This window comes from Pezoporus flaviventris, unplaced genomic scaffold, assembly GCF_033815535.1.
Source record: "Pezoporus flaviventris isolate CSIRO_AGI_PZ_B2104156 unplaced genomic scaffold, CSIRO_AGI_Pfla_v1 ptg000001l, whole genome shotgun sequence".
Classification (NCBI taxonomy): Eukaryota; Metazoa; Chordata; class Aves; order Psittaciformes; family Psittacidae; genus Pezoporus; species Pezoporus flaviventris.
Window position 1 is genome coordinate 30483881 of NW_026892549.1, and position 26783 is coordinate 30510663.

Here is a 26783-nt window from a genome sequence, read left to right on the forward strand (position 1 = left end):
GCATTAAAAAAAAAACAAAATAAAGCCAAGCAAATGTTTGACAGGAGGTGGTCTTAACCAACAGTCTTGTTACCTTGAGAAAGCTTTATCCAGAAGCTGGTAGAACAAACAGGCTTCATACAAACTTGAGAAAAATGGTCATAAAATTTCAGAGCTTGGTATGTAAATGTGGAACATTAGCTCAGTCTCTCTAAGGAGCACACTGTGTAGCTCTACTGAAACCCTTTCATACATGGTGTGTCTTGGCCACACAAGTGCGAGAAGACATAAATCAAACTTGTTAAGAGATTTCAGTACAACAAAAATCATCTTCCACTGCAAGTGCCACACTGAGTTTTGTTATACAAATTTACATGCAGACCAGTTGTTAAAGCAGTTAAAATGTCCAACTTTCTTTTAGACAGCCAAACCTTAAGAAAATTGTACTTCTTATACAAAAAGGCAACATGTTCTTAAAACAAGTTACACTAAGACAAAAATCTCAGTCTAAATACTACTGTCCTTTGTGTGAAGGGTATTTTTCATCTTCCCAGGTTCATAGTATTGAATAATCTCCACCTTTCAAGCTAGTTTTCTATTGTCAGTTTAAGCAAAACAAGGCAACAAGACTGGGTTATAGCAACTGTAAAGAAACATACCAGGCTCAGCATTTAAGCGACAACTGTTGAGGAACTCAGCTGTGAAATAAACATCAACATCACAGAAGAACATCAGGACCTCGCCCTTTTCCCAGGCTCTGGCACCCACATCAAGTCCTCGGCCTCGGTTAAATTCCTCATTCAGAGAGACAAGTGTGTAATTGTGGAAGCTTGTTTCTCTAAAACAAAAAGAGAGCCAAATACAAAATAAATCGGGGGGGGGGGGGAAGGGGGCAGAATGGATCATTTATACTTTCTCAGCATTTTACAATAATTTCATTCCAGAAATTAAAAAACCCAAAACAATCCTGTTATATCATCAGGATGAGGAAAGAAAAATATCTGTTCCAACAAACAACAAAGCGTTTTAAATGCCAATCAATATTGTTTGCATTGACTGACATTGGATCAACACACTTACCCAGCTACAGATTCTAGGATGCCTTTTACTTCTGATAGCCCATCTTGTCCAAAATACACCACTGTGAGGTGAACACGCTTATCCTGATGAATACACACATCCCTGTAAGTACAAATATAAGCTGATATTAATAATTACTTGCAACACAACAGAAGCTTCAGGTGCTTAAAAGCTGTTACATGTAAAAGTATTAGCATATTTAAGTATTCTGGTTAGACTTCAACTAGCTTCTAAAGAAAACAAGGAAAAATGTTTTCCCTTTTCTTTCCCCATCTTTCCCACTTGAATCAGAAGGTTCCAATACTGTGTGTCTCATTCCAACACCTTATTTTATAAACAGGCACTCAAAAGCTGATGTAAACATGAAAATGATGTTCAAGATCATCTGTGTCCAGGTTCACAACAGCCCTGGCATTTGGTCTAGAAGTGCAATTTGAGAATCTCTTAAATCGTTTTAGAAGGAACGTTTTCTCCATATAGTAGGCTCAATTACAAGCATCCCAAGGCAGCTGCACACAATGTTGGAATCATTAGTTCTGGAAATTCATTTTGAAAAGGAAACAAGATACTGAAAAATCAGCAATAAAGCTCACTATATAATCTCATACACCTACCTAAAGTTTTGCATAAATTGTGCAAATGCCTCAGTTCTTCCAGCAAGAGGGACAATAATGTTAATGATTGATCTAGAAATATCGACTGTTTCACTCTTCACTTTCATGAGGGGTCCAAAAGGTCGGAACAAGGTGACATGCCTGTATTCCATGCCATCCATCTTCTTATAAAACAGCTCATACTGTGTCCCTTTATCTCTTTCTGTACGATAGTAACCTGAAGAATAATTCACACAAGTAATTTGTAAAGTCAAAGATCCCAGCAATTGTATTTTAGACACACTGTTTTTCCAAAGAACTATAGAAGCGGATAAATAAACCTTTAGGGAAAAAGCTTCTGGGGTTTTCCTAAAAACGAACAATTTACAAACCATCAACAATCACAATAACTTTCTATCCTCCTACACCAGATCTGAGAAACAGTCCCAAACAAGCTCCGGCTTCCCTTGCTTCTTAGAGACCACAACAGACTTTATCATCCTACATAAACTTCTCAGGCAGCATTAGTTTGGTCTTCCCAACAGAAAGGGAATTCGGCTATTTGATATTGAAAAGGATGACCGAAATCTATTATTGCCTGTTCTTAAGGCCTTCAGTAAGGATCATCCCCAGAGCTAGTCCACAGTAAAAGCTGAGATCATCTGGCCAGCAATTAGCATAACACAAGCTGTGGGCAGAACAAATGACAGAGTAACTTGCTTGACAAAGCCTGGAAAATCTGAAATGTGATATCTAAAAAAAAAATAATGTGTGATAAATGCTGGAATGCTCTAAAATTGCTTTCATTGCTGACCATTAGCTACAGTACTTTCTCTGTGATAAATAAAGACAGTGGTATTTCACTATAGCCACAGTCCTAGGCAGAAGTTTCCTACCTAACTGTAACACTGAGAAAACACCAGCAGTCCTCTATAAACCGGATTACCTATTTAGAGAAATTTCACTCTTAATGGGTTGGAAAGTCTAACCCATTCAGAATATGGGTCATTTAAGGACATCAAGGAAGCAAGTTAAGCCAACAGCCTCTCTAATTTTTTACCACAAAGCAAAAGACCAAGACTCATCTGTGGCATTGGCTCGATTGAGCTTTGTGTTGTTAATTCTGTATCCATACTAATCTGAGAGCAAGAGATGATGAGGGGAAAAATACTCCAACAGAACTGCCCTACATTCATCCCGTCTCTGCTCTCCTCTCACCCACAAGGAAAAGGTGTATGATAGACAAGAAACATAAACTATTCTATGAACCAAAGAATTTTGAGCGGGCCACAGAGACCACACACCTGCCTTCACACCATACAGCCAGTGTATCTCCATTCACTCATTCAGCAGGCCTAGACTGCCTCTTCTTCTGCAAAGCAGCCTCCAGAGCACCTAAAATCCTCTCACAGGCTCCCACCAAAAGAAGGTGGCAGGGCACAGGATAAACAAACGGTTCTGGTGACACAACGGGTTGTCTTTTGTGCTCAGTATACTGTCCTTATATATATATATTTTTATATATATATATATATATATATACACACACATGCTGTGATTATTGTCCTTTTTGCAACTGAAATCAAGAGGGGTCAAGGTATGTGAAGGGAACAGTCCTCAAACTTAGAGCAGCTTTGTTTTGTCTGCCTTGAATAGAAAGTTTTGCCTCTTCTCTCTCTCTACTATCCCCATACAAGTATTCCTCCATGCTCCTTCCTCCCATTACTTTCTCATTCAACACAAGAAGCAAGGAATGCATACACCACCTTGCCCCAACTTTTTTCCTCTATAACCCAGGCTCCATTTCCAAAGAGTCCTTTCCCGAGATCTACCTAATTCCCTCCATACTCCTCTGCTCCAGCCTCTCTCCCCAGACCAAATCCCTTTTCATTCACTGATGTTGCTTCTTCCTGCCCCATCCTGTATCTGCCCAACCGCCATTCTTTCACAGCTCCCTATACCACTCCTACACTCAGCTCTGTAATGCACCCTTTCCTGCAGGCAAGCATGTGCACTGGCACACCAGATGGGATACATGGATGTCCACCACACAGGGTGTGTGGGAGATATGTTGTAGCAGAACAAGCTAATGCCTTTACACTGAAAGTCAATGGTGTCTGAATACAACTTTTCACCTTAAATGCTTTTTACCCTATGAAAAAATTTTGAAATGAACACTAAGAGACAGAAATCTGTATTTATTCTTTTGTGAACACAAAACTGCATAAAATATGCAGCACATTTTAATGCTCAGCATGACAGTTTCAAATCAGTATTAATTACAAGTACTGAAAAGTGTGTTTCAAACAATGGAAGTCCACAGTGTTGATTCTTAGAAGAAGAAAAAGATCTTAAATCCCTCTCAACCCTTTTCCCCTTCAACCCTTTGTGCTGCATAGTCTAGCACTGTACCTTGAAAACAGCTTCTTGGTTACTGAAGATGATTACAGCTGATGCCACCATGGCATTTGTGCACCTTGCCTTCATGCAACACAGCAAATACTTGTACCAGTAATCCTGCATAAACTCACATTCAGTATTTCAGATTACATTCCTTTCTTTGGTATCTAATAGCTGTTTACAGATGAAAATACGATTTATAAAAGTGAAGTTTTTGAAAAGCATGTCACAGTTGTCAGTCGGTTATCTCTAATCAAAGGACAGGCTTAGATGTCAGTTTGCAACAGAAGGCTGTAGTACCGACGAAAAATTTGTAGATTGAAGTAACTTTAAAAAACTACCATTGCTGTTAGTTCATAAAGACCTTAATATGAATTTCAGTAGTGCCTTGCCAACATTTAATTGCTAGGAGATTCCCAGCTTTTGAATCTCAGCATCCTACCAGTGCCACACTTTTTAAAATAGTATATGCTCTTCACTATGAGCTAACCTCCACAGGCAATCTACTAATTTGAATACTTTTATGGGATTAAAGCTTCTACACACAGAAGCCAGAACTGAAACAGCCAGAAAAAGAACCCACATCTGTTTTACTTCTTAGCATATTCAGGTTTTTAACACTTGGGACTGACTCATGTAATAAAACTTGCTATCTCACCTTCCAACTAGCATATGCTGGCTGCCATCCAAAATAGAGCTCTACAAGCAAAGAGGTAAAAAGCAGCAGAAATAATTTAACAGCTGTTATTCCTGGTCATGAAGCTTTAGTCCCTTCTCAGAGTTCTGTTTCTCACCAAACAAATCTAGGAATACTAGGAATCAATTACTATTAAAGCCAAAAAGCTGTTCTTCTATTGCCTTGAATACTATTATTTCTTTTCCAGATACCATGCATGTTACCAAGAAAGTGTTTATGGAATTTAAGAGATGTCCCTTATTTCTGTATACTAAAATCGTCAGTTGAAGTTCCAGGACACTGGCCAATTTCTGGTCATATGCAGGTCATACTAAAGGGCGTATTTTGCATGATAAGCAGTCAAAACTGTTCTGTGGATGGCAGGGACTCTGGAAGTTTTGACCCTGACCTTGTAGGGCTGGGATAAACAATCTTTTATATGCCAAGGATGGGCTGGAAGTTTTCCTTGAGATTCAGACCTAAAGACAGTTTCTGGACTTTGCCCAGTTACAACTGGAAACACAGAAGCAAGAGAAATAGACCCAAACAAAAGCAATCGAATTCTGATAGACATTCAGTAACAAGACCTTCATTAGAGATTAGCTAACCAACAATTAACTTCTGAAAATACACTAATGCCTCTATTTTCCAAAAGTTAAACATCTAACCAATGGAAGAGCTTTTAATAACTTGATAAAATAAATGCATTACACTGATAAATGTAACCCAAATAACCCAGTTACACTGATAGTAAAGTACAGATGTCCATGAAAGCTCCTCAATGAGTTTTGCATCACTATTCAAGATTTAATGTCCTAGGCTTCTGAAGAAAGGGGATGGGCAGAGGTAATACTATTATGCTCTTCCCATTTTACTTATCCTCCGTTTCTGAACATCAAATACTGATCTCAAAAAAAACTATTTTTAATCCAGGACTATCTTAGAATGCCCAATTCATCAATTAGGTTCACTGTTTGTAGTCCTAGACCCCTTCATTTGTGAAAATATGTAATATTCCAACTTTTATCCTCTCTAGGGATACACTTCATCCAAGAACAGCGTACTCCCATTTCTCATATGCTTAGATCTAACAGAAATATTAAAAAAAAACCAACTTCAAAGTGTTTCTCAAACAGCAACTGCAGAACAAGACTTTTTTTAAGGTCAGATTTTTTGTTCTGTTAATATTAGAGTTTTGGAAGTTTCAATTTAGGCTGCAGCAAAGCAAAAAAGGTAACAATGCAGCAAACAGCCCTACCCTACAGAACTGACAAACACTGATTTTCTCTTCATCAGCAAAGCAAGTCAATTAAGTCTTGTTGAAAACTAATTTTGAGCTTTCAGAAAGTATCTTCGCAGTTGTAACACATACTTGCAAATCTTTTTTAACTTGGTGTTATTGCTCAAAGCTTGCCAATAGCCATGATGTAGTTGTGACAGCTCTGCCTAATCACAGCTCCAAAACAGATTAGGATCATTACTTCGTCTTGCAACGCTAAAAAAATAACATCAGTTTGGATAACACCTGAACAGGCTGCTCGCTCTTGTGGATACATCTTCCTGGCACCACTGGTAGAAGTCAGAATACCTTTATATACAGACTACAGAGGCTGAGCATGCAACAAAGGAGCTGCGTGAACAGTTGAATCAAGGACACAAAATAAAAAGCAGCAACAAGAAAGAACCCATCAGAATGCATTTTTGCCTATGTTCTGTGGTCTAAGCAGTGCTAGAGTAATAAAAACCAGTAGATTCAAATACTGTGTATTATTTGGTAATTAAATGTACTTTTTAAGAAAAGTGTATTTAGAAATTTGCATTTCTAGAACAGACAAATTTAAATATGCAAAAGGCAGATTAATTTTTAATTCATGTCATTAATCTCTGTTGTCACAAGTGACTCCAATATACTTAAATCCTAAAACACAGGAAGAAAAACAATTCTTGATGCTTTTACGAATCGAGCCAGTGGGCATCAGAGGCAATGTAAATGCTGGGGAAGACCTTCAGACATATTCAGTGGAGGTAAAACTGCCTGTAAGAGATTCTAGACTTAAACAGCCACCAAATTCTCTGAGGATCTACTAATACACCTGAAAGTGCATAGCACAAGAAATTATATAGTTCAAGGTTTAGCCTAGTAAAAAATAATAGTCTAGGAAAAAATAATTCCCAGAACCAAACATCATTTATCTACATGAAAATTTAGCCTGTTGAGGTAGGAAGCTTCTACAACAAAAATGCCCGTTTTTAGTTTAGCTTGTACTTGTGACATAGTTTTGTGGGTAAGTTTTGGTAGATCGGTATGCATTAGTTTTTTAAAAAAAAAAAAATCCTTCAAGTCAGAACAAAAGCAAATCAGTCTATGTTAATGATGGTTATGTATGAACTAATGCAGTATCATGTTCTCTTTTGAACCAGACCCCCCCCCCAAAAGAAAAAAAGTCCACAAGTTCCTCAGCCTCCTGTTTTTCCCGTTTCAAATTGCATAAAACTCTAGTCTTACTCCTAAATGGCTTATCACAAAATAATCTATTAGCAATTGGAAAAGACACAGAACTTAAACTATTTATCTCAAATCATCTTTAACAAACTGTTTCTCTAAACGAGCAATGCTACTCCAGCAACAATTTAGTTGTGCTCATTGGACAGTTACAGGACCTCTTGCAAGTTCAAGTAGATAAACCAAGTCCACCGTAACTTGAAACTACCAGTTTGATAGCTTAAGGGAACAGTGTTTTCAAACTAGAAAGGCATACGCTTTCCAACTAGACTTCCATCAAACAAGGATACACAAACTGACAAGGGAGATAGCGCACTAGAGCTCAGTCACAGGGCTGCAGGGCAAAAGACTGCAGGTATCACTGCCAGCTGGTTCCGTTTCTCACCTCTAAGCTTTGGAACAACAGTGGGAGGAAAAGTGTGAATATTCCAAAACAGCCTGTTTTTTTTTGCTGGCCTAGCATCTAAATTAACCAATAGTATTCACACATACAGAAACATGAAATACCCAAGAAAACCCACAATTTCTGTCTGGAAAACAAAACAAACAGAAAAAAACAAAACAAAACAAAACGAAAAGAAACAAAACAACAAAACCAACCAAACCGACAACCCACATTGATATGCATTACTACGGCTAGTTGCTATAGTAATGCAACATAAGCAACATCATAAAAATACTTTTTTCTACAGTTCCTGTAACCCTATGCTTGAAGGGAATGTCATTACAGCAGTTTGATTTCCAAAACCAGTTATCAATATACTGGTGTGAACAGAAGCAGGAGTATGAAGTAAAATTTTAAGGTCCTAAATCTGCTTGCTCTTGTTCCTTGGAGGTCTGCAGTCACTATAGGCAGTGCACTAAGAAAAATAAACAGCTATTTCAGTAATGGTAAAAAGAAAAAATACATTAGAGTAACAGCAAAGAAAAAAACAGCTGCACACATAATATAGAAAGAAAACAATTAAAAGACTGCAAGGATGACTACCTCCAGACAAAATAATATGGCTTTCAGTAAAAACTGTACCAAGAGCCTAACACTGCATTGGCTGTGTTATACCAACACAGTTGAGTGGATTCTACGCCCTGTGCCACCTTCTGGAATGAAGAAGAGTACTTGCATTAAGCTTTAATCACATTAGCTGTTAAAAGCAGACTTTCTGTGCTACAGACCAATTACATCATCTTAGACTGAAAGAACTGATTATTTCAAGGCCAACAGTACTTTTCTCCAGCATGTTTGCTTAATAGTGCAGACATCAGTACTGCTGAGATCCAGAATCCCTTTTACAGTAATGCTTTTATAACATGCTCCAAATTTTGTGGGGCTTTTTTACGGCAGCATGAACCGTATTTAATACTGTAAATACAAAAAAGAGATACCAGGACAGGTTTGATTATCTCCATCAGCATTTTACTGTACCTTGAAAGCCAGCTTCTGTAGAAATTATCACTAATGCATCTTTTAAGGGTGTCACTAAGTGAAAACTGCTTTTAATATCTGCTTTATGTGCTACATGTGTCCTGTAACTAAACTTGTAAGTACTGAGAGAGAACTGAAGAGAGAACAACAGAACAGTTCAAGGTAACAAAGGACACAAGTTCTTCAGCTGACAAGACCAGCGTACATAAGCCTACCAATGATCTCCCTCCAATATAAAAGGATGTCAAATATAAGACAGTCAGTAGCCTGAACATTAACTAAAAGTAGTATAATAAGTGAAGAAAAAACCTGTAGCTTCATACTGACTGGTTTAACTATGCTGGAACAAGAGAAATTAATTTCTCCCTCCTGCTGCCAATCAGTTTCACTGGAAGTCTTTCAGTTATTTAGCACCATAAGCATTTGTGTTACACTGACTTCAGCTACAACCAATTATGAATGCCTCAGTATTTTAGGCAGATACAGCTGTATCCTGTACACTTCTTGTGGTGAGCCCTTCTGAAATGGATTTCTTGCTCCCTACTCAAAACACAAGATAATGAAGCATTAATAGTCTCACCATTAGAAATAAAAGTTCTTAGTATGTAACATCTGTTCAAGACTATATTCAAGTAAGTAAACTCCCTAAAAAATACAAATACCATTAAATGCCTGTTGTGACATTCTGTTATGGGGCTGAAAAGCTTGTAATAAACATACCTTCTATGAAATCATTTTCACTATACAGCTGCCTCTCTCCTACTCCATCATCTTCATCTTGTCCATCTTCTTCATCTGGATTATTGATGACTTCTAGGCCAGCCTCAATAACTTCCACCAATTCATCTCGCTTATCCTTTCTAACAGGTTTCTCTTCTGGATGCCGAGTGAGCCCCATTTCCAACTGAAATACTTTCATGGATGTAAAGCTTTCAAAAGGAATGACACCATATTCACTAGGCAGTTTAGCCCCCACGCTCACCTCAGCTTTGTCAATCTGTGAATGAAGAAATTCTAGGAGATCATTGGATGATTGTTCTTTAGTGCCCTGGTAGTTCATACCATTGACCCTTGGGCTCTTTTTTTCCTGAAGGGATTTCAATTTATCACTCATTTCTTGAAGCTCTTGTTTTAACTGGGCAATCTGACGTTTCAGACTGGTAGCTCTGTTTTGATAATGCTCTTCTTGCTCCTGCAAGAGAGCTTGATAGTATTCTTTGCCCATGCTTTCGCCTACGACACCAGGCAAAGATCCATTATCGTCTGTTTGTGGAGCACACTCCAGCAAATACATAAGCAAGACTAAACTGAATAGTAAAGCAAGGCCCACTAATAGCCAACGAGTCCTGGCTTGAATTACTAAGCCTCTTCTGGACATTCTCATGTTACTACCACTTCCAATTCAAAAATATGACTTATCTGCTCTTGCTTTTCAGGGAACATCACCCCGAAGTTCAAATCTTAGAAAGATAGAGGAAGTATGCCCGCAATAGTTACTACAAGTTTTGATAAAGTAGCTGATGTGCAGTTTTCAACCTTTGCCTTAATCAGGTGTCATTGCAGAGATATAAATCTGAAGTTCCTATGTCATCCATAACCATCAACTGTGAGTTTGGTTGATGCCATAAAATTTGTTCAGGATTTCCTACCCCAAACGAAAAAACCTACAGAGGGCGAGGAAGACAGAAGACACCAGCAAGGAGTCATACTTCCATTTCCTGTTTCAACCCTACTTGGATGGTTTCAGTCTATTTGAAGTTCAGTGAGCAAAGTCTGCAGAAGTAATTTCATGAGCTTTGAATCAGCAGCAATTTTTCTCCCTGTGTGAGGGCAGTCTACAACTTAGTAACAGTAATTTTCATTGGGTAGTCTGGCTTTTCCTCTGGCACTTGAGTATTTTATTCCACTTCCCCTCCTTTCCTTAGGATCTGCGGTTTGAGTCAGCAAAATGAAGTCAGAACCTAAAATTAAAAGAAAGGTGCATATTAGAGCTACAAAGCAGCTAGTCATCTGAAAAACACATGAATAAAATTGTAACACATGGATGCAAAGGATTGCTGGGGGAAGGAGTGGGAAAAGGAGAAAGAAAAACATTATCTCTTTCCATTGCATGATCCATCAGTGATTCCCTTTGACATAGTATCTGAAAAAAAAAGCAATATAGACAGTCTAATGAAATACATTTTTCACAAAGTTAGCTAAGGCAGTAAGGGCTCTTCTAGTCTCATCAAATTTTATTTGTTTTACCTCCCCCATTCTTTCTTGGGTTTGATTTTTTTTTGTTTTGTTTTCCTCTGTGGGAAGAAAAAAACCACCATGCCCTTTCTACTCCTCTGAACTGAAAAAAATTCCAAGAACTGTTTTGAAGCAGCAGCAACAGATGCTTGCATTTACATCTGCATTTACATCTGCTATTAAGTAAATATCTTTTAGGAGATAATTATTTACTCATGAGTAAAGTTTTGCAGATTTAAACATCAAAGTCCACAGAAACAGCATTTCAGAATAAGTTAAATTCAAGAGAGATTCGAATTCAAACCCTAATTCCCAACTGATGGCAGGCAGCCTCAGACTACCCATTGTCTAACATTTCCGTCTTTTGATTTGGTTAGGCTACCATCAAGAGGCATTGACCATTTGCATGGGTCACACTCTTACACTGCTGAGGCTTGGAGGAAAAGGCCAGGGAAAAGAGACCACAGTAACACAAGAGGGGGGATACCAAAAATCCTACTCAGTAACAGTCAGCTGAACAGTTTACGGGCCTCTTCAGTGGCAGCATAAAGAGCTATAATTAAGCTCGATGCATGTTAGTCTACATTCTCACAATAAAAAAATACTTAGGCTTAAAACTTGGATGTATAAAATAAGTGAAGCTCATTAAAATTTATCCAGTGATCTGTTAGCTGTGCATTCATTCTGACTATGCTGCGTAACTTGTTTGGGGGAAGTTCTGGGACCTTGAATAACTTCAGTTTACTTTCAGTATTCTTATAACATTAGAAAAGAGATTGCGCACTCCAAAACTCCCTCTATATGGGTTGGACAGGCTGTTATCTAACACTGCCAAGCAGCCACAAACTCCATCTTCGTCTGTCCTTGTAAATAAGTAATGATGTCTTGATGCACTTCATGTGCTTACAAAAACCTTGCAATATTTCTCCCCAGTTATGTCTTCCCTTGTGACATTTCTCCTTTCCCATCCAGCTTCCACCATCAGAATATTCTTTAGTGAGAACCATGTACCACATACCAGCAGTATCACAATACTTAGCATCCTCATTTGCAAGCAAGCTCATATTACAACGTCTGAAAAGTTAAATTATTTATTCATACCACCAAAACCAATGCCTGTGATAGCAGATCCTAACTTTGCATGCATGTCGTGTACACTGAGTTTTACAAGAGCTGCATACTTCAGAGTTGTCCATCTGAAGTCTACAAAACTACTTGAAGAAGTTACTAGTATTTCTGGTACTGAGGTCCCTGCCTATAACCCTGTTCACAAATAAAGTGGAAGCATTATGTAGAAATTCTTAATAGAGCAGCTTAAAGATAACAGTTATTTGAAACTTCAGCTTTTTCAGCCAATGTAAAGCTGCTGGCCACTTTGGTACATAATAAGTAAGTTTTATGAACTGAATTCTAGATGACATCCTTTTAAGTCCAAATAAGACAGAAGTTAGTCACTCCTCATTGCACAAACACAGCATTATATAAGCACAAGTTAAATGCCTACAAAGGGTGATCAACACCAGATGTATCCTCAGACTACTGACCAGGGTCCAGATGTGGTGAATCAAGGGTGACAGAAGAAAAAAACATCTTCAGGATAAAACCAGTTCAGAAATGATGAAAAAAACAGAAATGACATCATACCATCCCAAGCTTTCTTAAGTACCAAGTTGCCTATGTGATGTTTTTTTCCACATTTCTTCCTGAATTTTTGTTCTGTTAGACCACAAGAGGTGAAGCCACAATTAACTGCATAAAGAACCATATTATTTTTAAACCTACATAAATACTAGACTGTACTAAAGCCACATCATGCATAAGCTAGCACATCTTAAGTCAAGGCATACTGAGAAATTATCAAACTACCTGACTTGCATAAAATACTGACAAACCCAATTCCAACTATTTTTCATTGCACAGCCTGTCAACAACAGCAACATTTCAGCATTGCTTATACACAAACATAGGCACCATGGTACATTTTGATAATGGCCAGTGCAGGTAGCTGTACCCCATGGCCAGATTTGGTTCATCGGTGAACCTTTAACTTAAAGCCACCAAAAAGTCATGCAATCTCCCACCACCATCGGCTTTAAACACTCAGTAACTGTTGTTACGTGATAAACAGATGTCCCCAAAGGTGGATCATTAGCCTACTAGGCCTTTATTCAATTATTGATCTACCAATAAATTGTCCTGTCCTCACTTTGATGAGTCACTAAGTTTCTTTAGGTCTCATTCATGTCTTAGAAACAAGTGACAGATTTATTTCCTGTTATGTGTCAAGAGGACACAATCTACCAGGAGATTAAGGTTACCTCAGACAACAGCAGAGGGCAATGAAAGAGCCATTCTGTTCTTAATAATTTTAATGGCGGCAACACATACATCATTATGGTGAGCATGGATTAAAAAAGCCAGCATGCCTCCACAGGGGCTCCCCACTTGTACTGCATCACCAACACAATGACAAAAGATGATGAGTAACTGCAGATTTCTGAGTCTTCCCTACAGGCACTTTCCCTGTTTACACCAGCGGGCTGGTTTGTGGCACACTGCCTTCAGGGGTGCTTACGGAAGAGAAACAACAAGCTGTTTCTGAAGCAATGGAAACTACGCGCGGTAGGCTGTAAAGAGCTTACTGATTCTTTTCCGCCTAGGCTTTAATTATTCCTTCATTAGTCAAAACTCTTCTCTAGTGAGCTAGTGGCAATCTTATTAACAAGACAGCCTTTTTGCACAAGATAGGCTTTGCTTATTTATCTTTGACAGTTTTCATGCAACACCATAAAGAACAAGCATCTTTCCCACTACAGCTTCCCTGTGGCCTTGAAAGGCCAGGAGTGTTTGTGCAGACAGTTACGCTAAACAACGTTAAAATTTTAAATTACACATGGAGAGGTGAAGGGGTAAGTTAATTTGCTACAGCAGACTTGTATATCTCTCCCTTCCCCACCTCCACCCCCGCCTCACCCAGCATTAGCTCTGCTAAGAGTCACCCTAAAGGAGTCAGATACAATTTTCATCTTCCATCCTTGAAGGCATGAGTGAAGCCAGTAAGAATCCTAATTCTCACCCCATCAGTAAAGAAGGTTTTACAAGCCCTCTGTTTCACTATGCTCTCTTTTCAGAGAAGCACTAGCTTTGCATATTTACAACCCAAATCTGATATGAACTAGGTCTGGCACAGCACTATTTTAGGAATTCCAGTAAATACTCTCGAGCTGTAGAAGATGATCACAAGAGACAGCAGGCTGTGAAACCCCAGAATTAGCAAAACCACACAGGATCCCAAGAATCACAATAGGAAAATTAATTCAGCGTCACAAGGCACATCTGAAGTTTACAAAAAAAGAACAATAAGATATGTAGAAATAAGTAATCACACAGAAGGACTTGGGATCAGCACTTCAGTGTTTGAAGATTAAGTTCCAAATCTTTAACTTGCACATGCTGGTATTTCACATTATTTCAATTCTTCTAAACAAGTCCATTTACAATATTCCCTATGATTTCCAAATAATGAGACATCTGAGGCTTATGCAATGTTTATGAAGATTTGCAAGTTTTCCAGAAGCAACTGGTTGTTATTCTTCCTGCATTTCCAGGGCCTGATGTATATTCAACTATGGAAACATTTCTGTTCCTTACAAAAGAGCTCATTGATTCTCCAAGCACAAGGGAACAGACCAGCATGCTAATTGAAAATGCTTTTAAATTTGTTTTTATTATATGACCATTCTGTTTTGGTTCCTTGTTGCAAAGGATGAGCACCTCTTTCTAAAGAGGGGAAACAGTCACGCTTAGAGCGGTGACCTAATTCAATGTACACTTGGGCTTCATGCCAGACTGTACCAACGGACATTCCTCATTTCAGCACGTTCTACTTTAGACATGTCCTTTTCCTTCGGCATGCCCTAGATGGTCATAGTTTAGCAGCTTATGAAATTCCAGCTGATTTTCATAGTTGCTTTATTGTTCATAATTTCACCCAGATGCCACAGATATTCACAGTCTTAAACCCCCCTCCACACACAAATACTTCTCTATTTGGCAAGTTACACAATGAAAACAAAGTCAATATCATCCCCTCTTACTCCGAAGAGTATCATTGAAAACAGAATTCCTTATGAATGTCAGAGAAACACTGCACACAGCTCTCCTCACTCACTGAAACCAGCACAAAGCAAGTTTGCTGTCTTTGCTGTCACAGACAATCTTTGCATAAACCCTAGTATGAGAAACCTCAAACCATACCCAAGTACACAGAAACACATTAATTTCTGCTGTGTGCAGTCCACTGAGGCATAGCCTCAGAAAAAACACAGAAATTTGTTCAGGGCTTTTTTTATACAGTTCTCATCAAACAAGTACCAAAGTCAGATTTTTCGGTTCTTGGGGAGGTTAACAGAAAAGGAAAAGCCAAGAGGAGAAAAAAATACCCAAGAGAAGAGTTAGGGGCCACATTTCTCATTTTCCACAGAAAGCTGATTTTTAGTCTAGTATCTCACCCATACAACACTGACTGTAAAGAGCATGGTTTTTATCACAATTCTACCATCTAGTTTGCTTTCATCACAATTCTACCATCTAACTTGCTTTCAGCTACAACTCTGCCTCCCAAGCACACACATACAACACTGGACAGGAAAGAAGCTGAAACCCACTATAAATTTATGGAAAGAAGATATGTATTCAAGAAAGCCAGTAGGAAAGTTAAAACAAGCATGAAGTATTTTAGCCCTTATCAATTTAATAATAAATCCTGAAGAAGCTGAAAGTTGCACTTATACACACATCACAAGCACTGTCCATGGTAAATCAATCACATCATGCACAAGCATCAGCTGATTTTTAACTTTTCAACAGTTTACAGCATAGTACACTGTTCCAGTCATAACATGCAACTTTAGTGCCTAAGTAAAGAACTCCAGCTTTGCTACTCGCATTATCTGACACTACAGTGACTTTCTTCTTCCAGCTACCTCTTAGTTATTTCTATCAAAATTTCCTCATATCCTCCTCTGTACCTTCCCAGCATATGCACATTACCTTGGCATGCTCACATGGACAATACTGTATAGGACCAAACATGTAAGAGTACACACTAACACCCCTCAACATCACAGAGCAGTTTGTGCAAAAAGTTATTTCTCCAGACACTGCAGATCTAAAAAAACCCAAACAAACAAAAAGCCCTAACATAACAAAAAGTGAGACATCTGCCTTGGAAGATGAGGTGACAACCAGTCCCCCAACAAATCTAATTCAACCCCAAAATCTGCGATTCTTAATTCTTATAAGCTTATCAGCTCTACTTGGTTGATAAATATAAAAACCAGTTGCATTTGGCTCACATCCATCAGTTACTCAACAAACTCCACCCAATATCAGATATGTAGTAATCTGTGTTTCTGCAGCCAGCTTCACCTGGCTGCTCATCTGCTAACAACCCAGTATAAAGCTGAGCTATCAATTTAGCATTGCTCCTATGCATTCTCTGCCTTCTTTGTTATTGAGTCTTGCTGGTAAACACCGCTAAAGCTAGAGTCCCATGGAAGGTGCAGGGGGACAATGATGACTGCACATTGAGCATCTTACCTGAATTTTAATTAAGGATGTGGAAAAGAAAAAAAACAAACAACAAAACACACAAACAAACCACACAAGCCAAGCCAAAACAAAACAACAAACAAAACCCACCACCCAATCAACACAAGAACTAAGAACTACAGCACACATTATGAACAGCCTTCAATGAATTATTTGTGAATTATGCAAATTAAAGTGCATGAGCATATATGCAATAGGTAACTTTAGGTATTTGTTTAGCTCCTAAATGGGAAGAAAAAAAATTAAAAAAAATCAGACCTTTGGCACAAGGATCATAGCAGTACCCACAGGACGCCAGGAACAAGTAGTTTAGGCACTGGAACCTGTAGGAAAAAGTTACTTCAGGCACTGGAACCTGTAGGAAAAAGTTACTTCAGTGATGGGTGACAACAATCACAGGACTTACTATTCAAAAACAAAATAATCCCTATGCAAAGGGTTTATTCACCAAAGTAATATTTTGGTTTTGCCAGCAGAAATGCTATGCTCCAAAATAAAATTAAGACTAACCGTCCACAGGCTTCCACTGTCACATTTGAGACTTGAGTACACAGGGAACACATATAGGGTTTCTTATCTTCCTTGTTTCATGCAACAGATCAACTCACTGTCAACACTGGAGAGAGACTATCAATAAGGAATTCTGCTTTTATCCAGGATCAGGTCCCGTTTATTAGTTGCATATTTTCAGGAAATGTGACAAAAGAGCACACTTTATACTAACCTTCTTAAAGAAAGAAAACATAGAAGAAAGTAGGGTTTCATTTTAATACTGGTGTTCAATCATCATAAGATCAAGTGTGTCTAGGCTCTATCAATCAAGAATGTCTGGGTCTTTACAGCCTTCCCAAACCCTCTCTTGCAATTTGTACCTCAGTTTCAACAAGTTCACCGGCATGTGTTTTCACAATAGCAACACAGACCTTCAGACCTGTACTGCATACCACTTCCTCACTCTGTGTACCTGACCAGAAGACAAATCAGCATGCCAAGCCAACAGAATACGAAACAGTACGAGTTTTATTGTCTCCATTCTCAGAGAAAGCAAGCAGAAGGTGATATCCAACAACCTAGGAGTGGTGACATTTTTGCCACAACAGCCCCTGGAAAAAGCAGTCCTGCCATCATCCTCAAATGAGGGAAATATTAACTGCAATGAAATGGTTTAAATTCAATTCTTACATTATCTACTGTGAAATAACAAGGAAAAATACAGCCTGTTGCTGAAGCAGTTTTATCTCCCAGAAGTTAGAGAAGCAAGTTACTGTTTGTCCCAGCATTTGTTGTTCCTACAAAAACCCAAATGCATTACACAGTTCAGGGGACAAATGAAAGAACAACATTATTCACACTATATACTTCATACCTAATCCAAAGTAAGCAATGAGTTTATGAATAGGAGCCCTGCTTTGGCTTCCAAAGCAAGCCCATTTATCTGGAAAGTGCTGAATTGAAATTGGAACTTGAAAACCAACCAGCTACACCTTAACTATGCTGGTCAGTATTATCCCGTTTCAGATAAAGCCAGGAAATAAAAATCAACTCATGGTCACTTTACTGTTGTTATGAAGAGAGACATCTGCTTGGCAAGAAAAAGAAACTACTAGGTAAAACCTCCTAGGTAAGGCTAGCCAAAGGAGTTTTGTTTGTTGGTTTGTTTTAAAATTATTACTGAATAGCTATCCTGAAAGACTCACTGCCTTCAGCTGCCATAGGATGAATAATGTTTCTATTTTACACACCTTTTCCTATAATTTACACTATTTAGCTTGTGGGGTTTTGCACTGCTGTGGGCACTATTCCTCTTTTTAAATCTGGCAAAAGAGCCTCAAACTCTAAACTTAGAGAAGCAAGTCTTCCCCTTACTGAAAGGGCATTGAAAGAACACTACTATTATATGTCTACACTTATTTTGCCAACCCTATTGGTTGCTAAAGTTCAACCAGAACTGGGAACAAAAGAACAAGTAGCTACCTTAGTACAATTATCAAGGAAGCACTTTCTCCTGGTATTCCTAACATCTCGTAAGCAATGATTTTTTTTTTACACAAGCATTAGACAAAGATCTGACATACTTTTACCATGTGCTTTGCAATACACTTATTAACAAAATAATCTGTGAGGGACTGTATAAATTACACAGGCAACAGTAACACGGCAGTGAGGTGGGCTCCCAGCCCAGGGCACACCACCTGAGCAGCCTTACTCAGACAGCAGTACTCAGGTCTGTTCACTGAAGGATGACCTCAGAACAGCACATGTAACACTGCACACTAACAGGCTAAAGGACAGCTACATTACTGTGGAGGATAGTTTAAGCAAGACTAAATCACAGTTCTTAACAGCAACTTTAGCTTATCTTCAAGGATGCATCGTAGTCTCTACTAGAGTACATCCAACGAAATCTTTGTACTCCTTTCATACGACAGAGCAACAGCTGCAGCAAGAAGCAGTAACCCCAACACGTTACAATGCCCAGTAGTCTTCAAAAGGGTAGTGCTGAGGGAGGTTGGGTTGTTTTGTTTCATTGGTTTTTTTTTATTTCAAAGGAAAACAGCCTGTTTTAAAAGGACAGAAAAAACAGTTACACTTAAAGAGCGCCACCTTACAGTGAATAAGGAAGGATAAAATACTCTTTAGACACACAAAGCATCTAAACATCTTATGAGGCCCCAGCTAAATACTTCCCACACACAAGAAGAACACGCCTCAGCAAACGCAATAGAATATTAAAAGGTAACTTGTGATCCTAGCTTGGGTGCACTGCATTTGCACAGCATACCTACATTTTCGCTGATGCTATTTTCTATTCATTAACAAACCAAACACTTAGAATGACTAACATTTTCCATTGTGGAAATGTTCTTAGCCAGGGTGTTCCAACAGTTGGCCATCTAATTAGCTGTCATTAAAAAAAAGAACCCACCAAAAACCACATACAAAAAAAACCCCAATGGTTAAACACTTAATCCTGTGGAGGACTTAGAATATTATTTTACCTTTTTTTTAACCTCCTAATTTTTCTATGGTAACAGCTATACTGTTTTCAAGGAGGTAAAAATCCAGGTTATGATGAAGTGGCAGCAGTTGAAGTGAAAATAGCAAGAAGTTAAATTCTCAAGTGTGTTCAACTTTCTTAAAAAGACTTTCAGACCTCTATGAATATATGCCTTTAAAGCAGAAACATATAAACGCAACTGATTTAAAATTCATAAAAAGTTTAATTGGATAATTGTACACCGAGTACTACCATAGCAATGTTCTCATTAAAGTTGCAATTTACTGCCAAATTTTGTAAGGGGGTACTCTGGACCAATATTTGCATAGAAATCTCTTCATTCCAAGTTTGAAGAGCAATAAAACTTCTGAAGTGACTACAGGAAGACAATTCTGTGCATTTTGTCCAATTGGTAAAATATCTGGAAGTGGCTTAAAAAAACCAATTTGATACAGAAATCCTGAGAAAAATGCTGCCTTGGAAATCAACCACTCAAGTTTTTCTTAAACTGAATCAGCTAGCTTAAGTTCACATGTGGTACTCAAGACTGGGCTCACTTTCCTAGTCCTCGGTCGGTGAATCTAAGAGGGAAGGAGGAGCATAACCTACAAATATTTTTAGAATGGCTAAAAATCAGAGCATTAGTTTAGGTTCTGCTTTCAGCACAACAGATCAGCCATGAATGTGTCACTAGAAGTGACTGCTGTATGCTAAACAACTGAGAAACATCTGGTGTGTTCCAGAAGCACAGCTAGATGTACTTAAGTAATCTGCAATTTTTTAATTTGACATTATAACTAAGCATTAACTAACTCTTAAAGGACTAGCAGTACCAGGCTTCACTGAAAGCACAGAAGCTAGCAGCTTGTCAGAACTATCAATCTTTTTTTTTTTTTTAAGTTGCCTTGCATTGAAAAAGACACCAGTATGAAAAATAGAAACACCAAACACTCAACACTTCACATTATTGTGCTCCACCTCTGTTTTGTTTTTCAAGTCCCAGAAGTCAGCCTTTAGACCGCTTGGATCATCTTTCCTCTTCTGTTCAGGAAAAGACAATCATAATTCAGAGGGGAGAAAAGCCAGGAGTTTCTACAAACCTCTTGAATTTTCCAGGTTTCTCATGCCATTCCTCTGTTCTGCTCATATTTCACAATATTTTTATTTTTTTTTTGCTGGTTTTGCTTCCCAGAGAGAACATACAGGTTATCACCACAGGTAACTGTTACAAGCTATTCAAAGTGCCACATCTAACACATAGGCCTACCAGCAGCTATTTGAACATTGGTTTAAAGTTTTGTTACCTTCTCTTGGGCCCTCAGACCAGCTTAAATCCTTATTATACTTCTACCTCTCCATCTATCCAGGTAAACCTCTACTAGAAGCTCTGAGAACCTCTGACAGAAACCCTGAACAACTAAAGAGCAACTCTTAATGGTTAAATGCAAACTTCGAAGCCACTGGTTTACGTCTAAAATCTGGAATAAAACCAACCCAAACCAAACAATAGCAGAATGTAATATAGCATTTTAGATGTTAGAATGCAGTCCTGTTCCAAACACTGGGAGCACTGAGGCAGCTTGCCCTGCACAGACATCTCACTGGAGCACTGCTTCCAAACTGCCCTGGGAAGAGGCAGGCACACCAGTCATACTAGCCCCTCTCCAGCCAGTAGCAACCACAACTAATATTCATTCTCCTACTTTGCAAACTGCACATCTTTTCTTTAGAAGGCTTCTACCTGTAGCAGAAGCTCCCAGAATACATGAAAGATGGGCTAAAATACTATAACTCAGCAATCTTAATTTCCACTCTACCAGAGAACTATGCAACACACAAGCCATCTGCTACCCCCAGGGCTGAACAGCATCAAGAGTGCTGACAAGCATCTTATTTTTGACACCACTACTTGGAGAAACCTTTAAGAGACAGCAGAAGTGCTACCACATGTCATCTGAAAGCTACTGCCAAAACACTCTTCCAGGACAGATTTTATTTCTTAGAAACTGATGACCTTGCCCTCCATATTATTTCCAGAGAGCCTAAACTGTGCTTGAGACTAGCATTTTGTATTTTCTGAGTGTGCTTCAAAACACAAGCTCATTTACATCATTTCCTCTGCTTTAATGCATTTCAACTGCAGCAGTGCCCCCAGTGAGCTTCAGTTGTTTTCTGTGTACTGCTGCTCAACACCTGCCCTTGCAACAAAACACAAGCTAAAGCCAGAAAAACCATTTAAGTATTATTTTTACTGTGTCTACAGAGAAGATAGGCATATGCAAACATGCAGAACAGAGCAGCAGAAAATTTGCCTGGTTAGCTACCTTGCTACAATTAACTGTCACACATTAAATGTCATTGCAAATACCAACATCTACAAACAAAATTAATTACAGCATCTCTGTAAAGCAGCACCTCAGCTCTAAACTCTCAAGGCTTTCTACAACTACACACCTGCAAGCCAGAAACTGTCCTTCCTTCCCTGTCTTTCACTAGTAACTGGCATCTGAAAAGTTATTAGGGCCTTTTTCCCTACAAGATTACCTGGGACTAGTCTCCTTGATTGCAAAATCTAAATATGTTAATACAAAACTAGCCTAGCTTTGTATGCAACTTTTTGGAGAACTCAAGTGTTACTTTAGTTGTGCACATTTTTTCTTTAGTCACCTATAGTGTACATACACTCAAACTCCCATAGGTTTGCTCTTATCCCTCTGTCTACTGAAGTTATGAATTAACAGTTTAGGTCATTTCTGGCCATAGCAGGGAAGCCGACTGGAACACTCACTTTTGACACCATCAGGACATGTACACTGCCTCTCGGGTGCTGATCCAGGCTTTCTAGCCAGACACTGTAAGTGACACCAGTACCAGAAAACCCAGTACCATGAAGGAGAAGGATCCTCTTCACCTGTGAAACAGCAGCCTTTAGTATAGGGGAGGAAGAAAGAGCAAGAAAACCAGTGAGACAGACCTGCCCTTTATCACCCACCCACTCCACCAGTGAAAGACTTTAATACAAAGGAGGAAGAAGGTGTATGAAAAACAAAGACACACCTGCCTTTTCTTTCACCCACCAGCTGCCAACAATCCTCAAAGGTACCTACTGAGACACACTCATCCCCCTCCCCTGCAAGCCAGCCAGGCAGATGGGGTCTAGACAAAGAACTTCCCAGGACCACGATAAGGGCAAAAGGAAGTTATCAGACCCGAGAGCATGGTGCTGGAAGGCACTTGAACTGCAGGCAGACACTAATCAGTAACAGGCCAATCACTATCGTTATTTTTCATTACAGTTGGAGATTATTAAGAATGACAGGAAATGGTTAGATTAAAAAATTACATGCAAGATTTCCTCACATCATAGCTTCCTCATCTCAAGTCGTATCTGGATACTCTGAACTTTGCTTTGACACACTGACACAACATCGATGCTCTTTCCAATGCTCACATTCACACTCACAGTACCTGCAATGGCTTGCCAGCTTTATTAACTCACTAATAAGTTTCAAAGCATTTGGTCCGTGAATAGGAAGAGCCTTTAAAAACAGGGAAGGTACAGCAGAGATCATTCCAAGATATACTTCCCACTGTGTGTTACTCTGAAATAATTGTGGAGCAAGGGTCTACTACTAGCCTTACTACAAACATAAAAAAACCAGTATGGGCAACCTAGTGCCAGTATATAAAATGTACAAGCTTCTCACAGGTGTTTTAGCGTGCCATATTTTCATGTGCAGCAAAATCTTCCAGGATTCAGGAAGCAGCTCATTTTCCTTTCCCCTTCAACATCTGATCTTTAGTGACCACATACAGCTTCAATGATTATCTAGTTTTTAAGCAGTTTCTCAGCTAGCAGCGGCCATCAGAATCACCAATTTAGATTAGACACACATCAAAGTGTAAGATACACAAAAACTATTAAGCTGTCTAACCAACCTGTCTACATTTTCAAGGATACACAAGATACACACAGCCTTAAACAGTCTTAGGTGAAAGCAGCAAGTAGATGCACCTAAAAAAGTCCTCAAGACTATCCTGTCTCACTCCTTTCACACCAGAAGACACTGACGACAAGGAGGACTGCAACCTGCAGAACTGTTTCTGCCTTCAGAAATGTTTACTGCTTTTCAAAAGAGCTTCATAAAAAAGAAATTAAGAGTATTACAGTCATTGCGCACTTTCAGATTTTTCTAATGAACAACAATATTAATGGATTTTCTTGGCTTTTCTAATCATCATTCAGAATGGAACTGTTCTGGTGTTCTGAAACTGAAGCTGTGGCTGTTAACTCAAAAGTAAAACTGTATTCCCATTCCCTTAAAAAAACAAAGCATTTTATTTCTTTATGTATGTCTTGAGAATTATGATCACATTTTCCCATTTCCAGCACTAAGCTTGCAAGAACATAATTAATTGCATTGATAAAGCGCAGTATCTCTTTTTTCCCCCCCTTTTTTTACAAAAGCTATTATGCTTCTGAAACATTTTCTTTTCATGGTGGCCTTTGAGAACTCTCAGATTTATTTATTTAAGAAAAGTCTTTTGCTTGAAATCCCTATTTATTATTCTATTTTTCCAGAAGCAAGACTATTATAGTCTCTTCCCATACTTTTATTTCGGAGAGCTGGTCTTCCAGAGGGACAGATACACTAACAAAAAACCAAGCACATTGTAAGTTCCAGTGCTTATTCAAAGCCCAAGTTTTATCCCGCATCCATGTTCCTGCTTCAACATTATTTAAAGAGAAAATACTGCAAGTCATGAAGCTTGCTGCACGATGACATGCTGTTTCAGAGTTACGAAAAACATTGTGCAATTTGTTTTCTGCAGTAAAAAAACCTGGCCTCATGTTTCTCATACCCTCCCTCCCCTGAGTTTAGTTTTATTTCTTTTAAAAGCAGAGGTCATTCTGGTGATCCTTTTAACAAAGAGGTCCACAAAACACTTCTTGCAGGCACAAAAGTACCATGGAGCAGAGGTAGAAAGTGTTTTTCCAGATATGTTTGTGGGTTTTATTGGCAACAGACTGCAGCTGTTTACATTTAACTATGCCCTCAAACAACGCTTCTCATCATCTGAGTCATTTCTGACTTGGGAAGACCTATATCCCAGGACTGGAACTTAACTGCAAAGAATTCAAATTCAAGAATAATTTGGTACAACTTCTAACATGATGCAGCAGCCTTAATGACAGGTTTAGGGATTTCTGTTTGGTTTTTTTTTTATTTCCTCCTTTAAGCCTGAGAAGGACACTGAAATAGTCATGGGATCAAGAAAGGAAAGAACTATTCACTATCAGCTAACCTTAATCATACTGAAGTTTTCATGGGTTTACTCCAGGAACAGACAAGCTAAACAATGTGTTTGTGCTGTACAGTCCTGCACTTCAAAAATCATTGTTCTTCCTTCCATTCTCAGCATACTGATGGTTTAGGACAGCAGCACTGGAGCAATCAGTGCAGGTCTCTAGATACTTACAAGAAGGACTTACTGGCAAACAGTTGCCCATAAAAGCCTCAGGGTATAACTGAAACTCATAGCTAACACCCAGTCAGCAAAATGCATCTATGTCCACTGACAGCTACTGGGAATACTTCCAAGCCACTGCCTTTGACAGTGTTTGGGGACTCACTATCTAGCTAATAAACAAAGGGAAGCCCGAAGTTTCCTTCAAACACAGTGAAGCAAGATAGGAACTTTCAGCTAGTGCATGCTGGAAAAGAAGAAACTGTCTCACTCACTCAGAAGAAACTGACTCATTCACAGTCACCAAGAAAACAAAAAGAAAAAATTTTTTTTTTTTTTGCAGTATGGCCTTAGCTTGAGGAATATTCAATCTGTTAGAATAATCTTACTCGTTTCTGCACCTCTTCGAGTTACCCATCAGAGCAATAGAACACACTTGGTCCTTCTCCATCATCTACAAACTGATTAGAAGAGATCAGCGTCTCAATTTCTGCCTGATAAAAACACTTGAAGAGGAAAAAAAAAAAACACACAAACACAACTACAAAACCACAGAATAGAGTAAATGTTAATTAAACAGATCTGGATTATACTTCACTAGAAATATGCAGATGCAAGTTTAACATTTTGTACATTCAGCTTTAAAAGCTGTCTAGCAAATGGCAACCTCCCTGTTTCTGCTTTAGTATTTGTCCTACAAATGAGTTTGCTTCAGGATTAATAGATCGATATCAATGATAGAATTTTATTTTTCATGTTCAACCTCAATACATTCCAATTTCAGTTTTTAAGAGCACAGAATTTACAGAGCAAGAAGCTGGCTGACAAAAAGGTGGAGATGTAAACCATAGTTAAGTCTAAATATCCCGCTGAAAACAGTGAAGAGCACTCTTATCATCACTTCCACTATTTCTGGGAGAAAGGTGAGAGGATTTGGGGTTTCTAGCGGCCCAAGCGAGCTCAGACGCAATCCCCAGTCAGCCAGCCCGTGCACTTAAGGGGGAGATGACCGCCCCAGCTCTGCGCTACCAACGCCCGGTCACAGCGAGATACGAGAGATCAGCACTGATGCACAGGTTTTCACCGCATTTCTTACGCTGTCCCCAGATGCGCCCATCTCCAAAGAAATCACTCTCCAGCACATTTAAGGCTAGTTAACACAATGGAAACGCACCCGTGAAGAGATTAATTTTATTGTCAAGACAGAGCTAAAATAAAAACCGAATCAGGTCTGTAAGGCCCCCGCAACGAGGGCAACTAGGAGCCGTCTAGAGCCCATCTGTCTACATCCCGGCACCGCTGCCACCCCGGGGCAAAGCGAAGCGGTCACCAGGGGCCGGTCGGGGGGTAGCCCCCTCCTCTCCCGTCCCCTCCGCCGCAGGCCACTAGCTCGGGCTGGCCGCAGCACCGCGGCACGCTGCGCGCCGCCCGGCGCAGTCCGACCCACTCCCGGCGGGGAGACGGGGACGAGAATCGTCGCGATGCCGCCACCCGCCGCCCAGACTGCTGGAGCTGGTTAGCACCTTCCCCTGGCATCAGGGAGATGGCCGCAGGCCAGCCTCCTCGGCGGGAGGCAGGTGAGGGGACGAGTACCCGGGTGAGGAGCGCAGCAGACCAGGGAAAGGAGTGGGGGGCCAGAGGGACCCAGGCCGACCGTACTCACCGCGCGGGCCCCACCACGGAACCGCGTCCCCACTTCCTGTGCGCTAGGAAATGAGCAGGCGGGGCGTCTCCGCCGCGGCCCTTAAAGGGGACGGCACCGGCCGCCCCTCACCGCCTCCGGGGTGGGACTGGGCGTCGATAGCGAGAGCGTT

At 39.5% G+C, this 26783-nt stretch overlaps 1 protein-coding gene across 1 annotated transcript in view; it reads right to left on the minus strand.

The window, feature by feature from the left end:
* CSGALNACT2 (chondroitin sulfate N-acetylgalactosaminyltransferase 2) overlaps nucleotides 1-26783 on the minus strand; it is a 31472-nt gene extending 4689 nt beyond the window's left edge. The window contains exons 1-5 of the mRNA XM_061450189.1: nucleotides 26633-26783; nucleotides 9375-10615; nucleotides 1674-1890; nucleotides 1060-1161; nucleotides 639-817 (exon numbers count right to left, since the gene is read on the minus strand). Of these exons, the coding sequence (XP_061306173.1) occupies nucleotides 639-817; nucleotides 1060-1161; nucleotides 1674-1890; nucleotides 9375-10038 (1162 nt within the window). The 5' untranslated portion in view covers nucleotides 10039-10615; nucleotides 26633-26783. The remainder of the gene's footprint in view (nucleotides 1-638; nucleotides 818-1059; nucleotides 1162-1673; nucleotides 1891-9374; nucleotides 10616-26632) is intronic.